The sequence below is a fragment of the Myotis yumanensis genome, unplaced genomic scaffold (genome assembly GCF_028538775.1).
Source record: "Myotis yumanensis isolate MYYU_CA2020_CCGP unplaced genomic scaffold, mMyoYum1.0.hap1 SCAF_7, whole genome shotgun sequence".
Classification (NCBI taxonomy): domain Eukaryota; kingdom Metazoa; phylum Chordata; class Mammalia; order Chiroptera; family Vespertilionidae; genus Myotis; species Myotis yumanensis.
In genome coordinates, this window is record NW_027223758.1 from 33,998,379 (window position 1) to 34,006,438 (window position 8,060).

The window sequence follows — 8,060 nt, forward strand, 5'->3', positions numbered from 1 at the left end:
GTTTTTCTCTCACATCAATGTTTCTCTCTGTCTTTCCCTATCTCTTCCACTCTCTAAAAAGTCAGTGGAGCCCTAACCGGTTTGGCGCAGTGGATAGAGCGTCAGCCTTCAGACTGAAGGGTCCCAGGTTCAATTCCGGTCAAGGGCATGTACCTTGGTTGCGGGCACATCCCCAGTGGGAAGTGTGCAGGAGGCGGCTGATCGATGTTTCTTTCTCATCGATGTTTCTAACTCTCTATCCCTCTCCCTTCCTCTCTGTAAAAAATCAATAAAATATATATATTTTTTAAAATCAGTGGAAAAAATATCCTCAGGTGAGGATTAACAAAAATGGCTCTTTGGGAAGACTGGGAAGAATGTTGGTGTCAGTGATAGGAGATGGAGATGTGTTAAAGAAGTTACGGTACTTCCATTTAACTTAATGTGGGTCAGTCAGGAAGTAATTGAAAGTGCCACAATTAAGACCTGTTTAATGACCCGAGCATATTATAATACTGAATGAGCTATTTATAAGCATTTGCTGTGTACCAGGCACTATACTCAGTGCTTTATTGCTTTCTCTACTAAACCCTCCCACCTACTCTATGCAGTAGTCCTTAGTAGGTAGCTGGTAAATGGAGGAACCAGGAGACATGATGTATTATTAAGTTATAAAACAATTGGTTCTGCCAGTGTATATATGAATAAAAAAATCTGGGAGAAAATATATCAAAATGTGAACTGGTTATCCCTGGTTATTAGAAGTACACTCAATTTAAATTTTCTTCTTTTTGCTTATCTGTATTTTATAATGCCATATTACTCCTGTATAATTTTGATAATGAAAGGTTTTTATTTAAAATATATTTGAGTCTCCCTTGGCAGCCAGAGTGAAACAGATTAGAATTAGTTAGCTCCTCAGGTGCTGTCTTCCTGGCACTGAGTTATTTAAAATAAAACAAAAGCAAAAAAGATGTATTAGTTGGAGTTTTATATAGTGGAAGATGAGTAATGTGTCAGACAGAATCCTCAGAAGCATTTTTATAACAGTTTCAGAGGGTGCATATCTTGCCGTTTATTTCATGTCTTAAGCCAAAAACATGCTTTTAAATCCTACAAATCAAATATGTAGATTTCCAGGGGGCAAACCTGATCCAAAGGTAGAATTTAAAGCAGTGGCATGCAGGTGTTTTTAGCAATAGACCCAATCCATTAAGAGAAATTTTAAGCAGTATCTCAATATATAAAATTGAGAAGTAAAGCCACTCCCTCTCCTCACCTTCTCCTCCCAGTGACCCCTCCTACCCGCTCTGGAGTGCTGGGCCCTGAACTCTGCTGAGTGGGAGGAGCTGGAGGACAGGACATGTAACCTGGGTGCTCTTCTGATATGCATTTGCCTCGGTATGGGGGAGCTCAGAAAAGGCCCACCACCGGGTAGCAAGTGAAGAAATCCCTCCACAGGCCAATTATGAAGCGGGCCCTGACTGATTATTCTTTTTATTATTTATTTATTTTTCCAAACTGATTTTTCAAATGTGGTTACATGCACATACACTACCACACACACCCTCCACACACATACACCATACCTGCCCTCTCCCCTTGGCAACCAAAACATTCATCAAAGCTGCCGTAGGTGGTGAGATTATTGGTGATTACTATGTTCTTCTTTATACCTTTTTGTATTTTTACATTGTCTTCAACAAATGGGTTTTACTTAATTTATTATTATTCCCCTTTGGCAGTGATGGCGAACCTATGACACGCGTGTCAGAGGTGACACGCGAACTCATTTTTTTGGTTGATTTTTCTTTGTTAAATGGCATTTAAATATATAAAATAAATATCAAAAATATAAATCTGCCCTAACCGGTTTGGCTCAGTGGATAGAGCGTTGGCCTGCGGACTCAAGGGTCCCAGGTTCGATTCCGGTCAAGGGCATGTACCTTGGTTGCAGACATATCCCCCGTAGGGGGTGTGCAGGAGGCAGCTGATCGATGTTTCTCTCTCATCGATGTTTCTAACTCTCTATCCCTCTCCCTTCCTCTCTGTAAAAAATCAATAAAATATATTTAAAATATATATATATAAATCTTTGTTTTACTATGGTTGCAAATATCAAAAAATTTCTATATGTGACACGGCACCAGAATTAAGTTAGGGTTTTTCAAAATGCTGACACGCTGAGCTCAAAAGGTTCGCCATCACTGCCTTAGGGTATAATACATGTTCATTGTTAAAAAAAATTTTTTTTTTAAGGAAAATAGTGAAAAGCCTATAGAAGAAAATAAAAAGCATCTGTAATCCCACCAGGAAAAATGTTATAAAACTACATCACTGCTAGGCAGGAACTTGGTAGGCTCTGAGTAGCAAGCAGTTTGCAGTTCTGCTTTAGGAGGGGGTCTACTTTGCTTGTACTCTCTGTGTCTGATTGGAAACCAACCTTGCTGGTTATGGCTGTGCTTCTGCAGGCAGAAAACATTGTGCTGCTAGAGCTGGACATGCCCAGCCGGACCACCAGGGACTATGAGGGCCCCGCCATTGCCCCCAAAGTCCAGGCGGCATTGGATGCGGCTCTGCAGGACGAAGATGAAATACAGGTGGATGCATCATCCTTTGAAAGTACTGCCAATAAGAAATCCAAGACCAGGTGAGCGGCTCTTGATGACCTATGTTTTTAGACAAGGACAAATGAAAGTAGAGGGTGGCAAGAGTGCTTGTTTATCATAAAATGCTTTACAGGATACACCAGAAAATAATGCCATATTACTCCTGGGTTTATTCACTTATTGCACAAATATTTATGGTTCTGGCATTATGCCAGGTAGACTGAATACCAGAATGCCGAATGTGCCTGGTTCCTAGTATAAGGAGCGTGTGTTCTAGTGAAACAGGGGACAGTTCTTTGGTCCCCACCAGGTACCAGGGACTTAATTTGGTGCTAAATTAGAAATTCTACCATATTAAATTCTGGACTAGAAGTTTAAGGAAACAACTGGGTGTAAAACCAAAAATGAAAGAAATTCTACGTGGAAACAATATTTTTTGCCACTTTGGAGAAGGCAGTCAAAATTTGATTTAAATGGAGGAACAATGGCTGAGAATCAGAGTCCCTTCCCTGAGGTTTCACTCCTTGGTTGGCAGGTTGTGTTGGCCATGTGCAGAGGGTCGGGCTATGCCGTTCTCATACTTTTACAGCTGAAAGGCCATTGACGAAAGGGCACCTGGAAATGTTAATGGCACTTGGTGGGAAAGGAGTCTGATCTGTGCTGGTGACAGAGATGGGACATTTAATAATGTGAACATGTGCTTGACTTTTGCAGGCCTAAAAGCGGAAGGAAGTCGGGATCTTCCTCTTCTTCCTCAGGAACCCCTGCATCTCAGCTTTATCCACAGTCTCGGGGGCTGGTTCCAAAGTAAAGCCAGTTCCTGCTCTCCTGGGGTTTAAACAGCATTTGCCTTCTGAGAAAAGAGATGAGCAAATACCTGCAGAGAGGACTCCAGCCCAAACTCAGAACATTCCCCTGGGGAGAAGCGATGGCCTCTTTGCAGATTAACCAACTTAATCTGGCTGAAAGGTGCTGGTCCTAACCTGGCATTCAGCTCCTCTGGGCAACGTCCCTTAATTAGCATCTCAGATATGCATGGGTAAGGTAAAGTGCGATAGTCGAAGTGGAAAGCAAGAGGATGACCCGTGACCTTGCTTCCCTTCTCCCTTGCCTTCTCTCCCTTCCTTTCCCTTCCCTCTCCCCTCTCCTTTTCTAGCCTGTTCTTTACACTGGGCTCCCTTCTTGTTGAACAATAGGGCAGAATCAGGAGTCAGCTTAGCAGGACCAAGTCTTTAGAGCCTCAGGATAAAATAACGGTGAGGTTGAAAAGTGGAAGCCCTAGAACTTGAATACGTGCTTGTTCTTGTAGGTTGAAATGAGAAATCTCATTTGGATCCAAACCCCAGTGGGCATGATCCATGCTCCTCAGTGAGAAGGGGATCTATCTTTGGGATCTGCTGAATGAGGAAATGTTGTCCAAGGAAGCTACCAATTTCAGTCCTGAGGGATTAATGTTGGAAGCAGTAGAAATCACATTCCCTTTGCCTCCTTGGCGAGTTTAGAGAAACAGCTTCTTTAAAAACCTCAAAACCATGACCATCCTGTCAAAGACATAAACCTGTAAACTGATGCCATGTCCATACACCGTGTCATTTCACTCTCCATTTGTCACCATCTTAGCCAAGCGTGGTACTCTGAGCATCCTTCCTAGGCCCATCTGCCTCCCGAGCATGCTCTACAGTGGGCCTGTTTTGTGGGACAAGGGAGGCTGGCTCTGCCTTCTCTGTTTGGACATAAGTAGGGGGAATGAGACATATGGTGGCACTTTTGAATTCCCCACTTTGTCCCATATTTACGGAGAGAGCATAAGGGTACTAGGCAGATGCAGAGACAGAGACATGAGGCTCAGTGCAGTGTGAAGGGAAGACAAAGGTGGTAGCAAATGAACCTGCCTGCCTTCAGCTGAAACTCATCAAACCCTAGGATGGTGGCTCTCCCAGGCAGAACCTAAAGGGTGGCTAGGAGGTGCTGTGTGATTGCATAGGCTCAGAGGAGAGTTAGAAGTTCCCCGTTTACATATACTAGTTTGGTTTATAAGTTTTAGTTCTTTGTATTATTGAAATTCAAAGCTTCATTTTATGTTGGTCACTAGGTGAATGTTACTCCTTTTTCCCCCAAGAGAAACTCATAAGTGTGTGTGGATGTGCAAGCACAGTGGTGCCTATGTTCTTTGAGTGTGTCCATGTGTGTCTGTAAGAGAAAGATAGAGACCAAGAACTTGCCCGGTTTTAGAAATACACTAATGTACAGTTGTTGCCTTTGTCTGTATTAAAGGCCCATTGAATGACTAATCCAGTTGGAAGCACTCCCATGTGGGTGTCTGAGTCCATGAGCCAAGCCTGCGGGGCAGTGTGAGTCCCCAGGTCTGCCTCCCTGGTGTACCTTGCTGGCATGGTGCCTCGGGAAGGTGGCGACTCAGGTGGGCCTTGAGTTATATTTTTACTCAGCTGCTCAGTCCCCAGGGCACGTTTCTGGATCAGAACCTGTGGGAAAGAGGAGGTACCAAGTGCAATGTCACAGCATTCTACAAATGGAGATCTGTCATCTGGCAGCTTATCTCCTTTTTAGTTACTATTCTTTCTGAACCCAGGGTCCTTTTCAGTAATTCCCAGAGCCTGATGGAGCCTTCCCTCATCTTCCTTGGGATCAAACCCTGCTTCTCTCTTATTTACTAAGACTTTACCAGTTTGAATAGGAACCACATGACCAGGTGGTAGCTTAAGATGGTTTTCTGCCAGTTACACCTGTCTCTTGCCCCCCATTTTTTCAAAGCTAGTATGAATTCTATAGGCTGCAAATATTCATCTGGCAAGTTTGAGAATTGAACACTGCAGATAACACGATACCTTAATACTGATGTCTCAAGGTGGCTATTCTGACCAAGGGTGGTTGCGTGACCATAGAGCTTTTCTAAGAAGGCAAAAGAAGAAAGCTAAGTTGACAAGCAGGGCTAGTGAAACAGCTTGCCTTGTACTCTTCTGATGGTCTGTGAACAAAGTGGAGGAACACCTGAGTGGAGGCGAAGCTGTCGCTTCCCAAGCAGTCTCCGGTGCTTTTCTTCTCTCACAGTGGATCCGATAAATATTTGAATAGAGCAGATAGCAGAACATAAGCTGCTGTGTTGGGCTCTGAATTGAGCCAAATGTGTGGAGGACCTCCCAGGCCCACTGAGGGACCAGGTTTCCTGTCTGTAGTCATGCTAGAGTGTTCCAAGCCATCTGAGGGCCAGCAGCAGTTAGTGAAGTCGGGAAGCCAACCTAACGCTATCTAAGAAGATCATCTGAGAGAAGGAGTTTGAGACTGTGTGTGCAACCCTCATCAGGCGCCTTTCTGCTCTGATCAGTAGGAATGTATCTGGCTTTATGTTTTAAAGTCACCTGTCGCCCAGACCCCTGGATCCAGAACCCAAGGCCAGAAATGATAGGCATGAAGCACTTTCTTAAGACTGACTGAACGTTGGATTGTTCCCTATCGAATGCCTGCCTGCATGCTGCTTGAATTGCACCACCCACACCTCCATGACCAAGGGCATCGGAGTTCTGCAGCTCAGGCGTGGGCCCTGGGCTGCTCTCTGCTTTTCCTGTCTGACTCTTGTAAGTCCTCCCTCACTGAATGTAAACTTGTTGCCAAGTTGCTGAGAAGTGTCAGTTCCCTGTTGTTAACATGGGATGTCAGTCCTGCCTCACATCTCCCACTAGAGGTCAAGGCTCACTGCAAGTCACACCTTGGGCCATCGGAACACCATCAGTGGACCAAAATGGGGCTATTAATATACTCTAAAAGCCATAATCAGAATGCTCAGAGGGAACTGGATAAGAACAGTGGGCCTGGCTATTGTCTATCTCACAAGGTTTTGTCTTGTACTGTTCAGAAATCTGCCACCTTTCTCCTTGCCCTTGTTTCTTGAATGAAATGCTTTTGAGGTTATTTATGAAATGAGTAATCCTGGTGCAGGAAGGAGGCAGTGGGCTTTATGGCTCTTTAGAGTTAATACTGATCTTGACCTTCTCTTTGGCTACCTTTAGACAAAGAACATGCCAATTACTTGGGGCTCTAAGTTTTACAATTGATATTTATTTGTATCATCTCTTTGTCTAGGAATGTAAAAGTGATTCTAAACTAAGATGTGTAATAAAAATCAATCAGATTTATTGTACCTACAAAAAGGTGTCCTCATAAATGACTAACGTTTTTGAAAATGATATGCCTGTGGCTGATACACTGTCACTTTCTTTAAACATTTTAATTTTTCTAGTGAAAAGAGGGTGGGAGTGGAAATGAAGATTGAGTTGGAATGCTGGTATTTAAAAAATAGAGCAACAAGATAAAGGGACATAAAATGAAGCAAGACAGAGTGACAAGTAAGTGCTTCTCATGTTTTTCCAAGGAGGGTCCTGAGGCCAGCCTAGGCAACAGCCATGACATGTCTTTTTAACGATTGTGGTGTGTTGTTTTTTTAATTTCTGTAAATGTATTACATATTATACTTTAAAATATGTGGGGGTATTTTTTACACAAAAATATTTTTTGTTATTTACCATCAGGAAAAAAAAGAAATACCAGAAATGGGCCATATGTTGGTCTTGTGGCTTCTCATATTCTCAGGCCTGCTGAAGTATATCCCTGGGGGGTTGTGCTTCCTGGTTGAGATGTAGGGACTGAGAAGAGAGGGCACAGACCCTGGCCTCTGTGCTGGGTCTTAATTCTGGTTGTGTCTGCTTACTAACCATGTGACTATGAGGAATTTAATTTACCTCTGTGAATCTCGGGGTCCTTGCCTGTAAAATACGGTGATAATCCCTGCCTTGCAGGACCATTGTGAGGATTAGCAATGATTTAAAGCAACAAGCACATAGTATGTGGACTAGAGCAGACATTTAAAATGTACTTGCTGCTGTGACAAGGCCCTGTGTTCAGAAGATACCATGAACAATTTGAATCCTAAGGTACTAGAAGCTAGTGCTGGGCAAATCATGTTCAGAAAATCCTAGGCCTCTATAGAAAAGCTGGCATTTTTTAAAAATTGATTTTTTTTTTGAGAGAGAGAGTAGAGAGAGAGAGAGAGAAATGGGCGGGGGTGGGGGGGGAGAGAAAGAAAAACATTGATTTGTTGTTCCACTTATTTATGCATTCACTGGTTGCTTCTTATGTGTGCCTTGACCAGGGATCCAACCTGCAGCATTGGCATATCAGGACCATATTCTAACCAACTGAGTTACTCGGCCAGGGAAAGCCGCTAACTATTTAACAAATATATGGTGAATACCTACTATGCGCCATGCTATTCTGGGCATTGGATATATAGATGTGGGCAACACTGACATGGTCCCTGAACTCACAGAGCTTGTACTTTAATGGGGAAGGAGAGACAGGATAAGTGTTAACCAAACACACACAAATGTATAATTACAAATTATGATAAATGCCATGAAGTAATATTATAGGATATTATAAGAGAATAACAGGAGCCTA

The 8,060-nt window shown here is 43.0% G+C and overlaps 1 protein-coding gene across 2 annotated transcripts in view; it reads left to right on the plus strand.

Moving 5' to 3' along the window:
• KIF3B (kinesin family member 3B) overlaps nt 1-6,770 on the plus strand; it is a 45,215-nt gene extending 38,445 nt beyond the window's left edge. For both annotated transcript variants that reach the window (XM_070420131.1, XM_070420130.1), the window contains 2 exons: nt 2,451-2,629; nt 3,303-6,770. In XM_070420131.1, the coding sequence (XP_070276232.1) occupies nt 2,451-2,629; nt 3,303-3,399 (276 nt within the window). In that variant the 3' untranslated portion in view covers nt 3,400-6,770. The remainder of the gene's footprint in view (nt 1-2,450; nt 2,630-3,302) is intronic.
• The last annotated feature ends 1,290 nt before the right edge of the window (nt 6,771-8,060 follow it).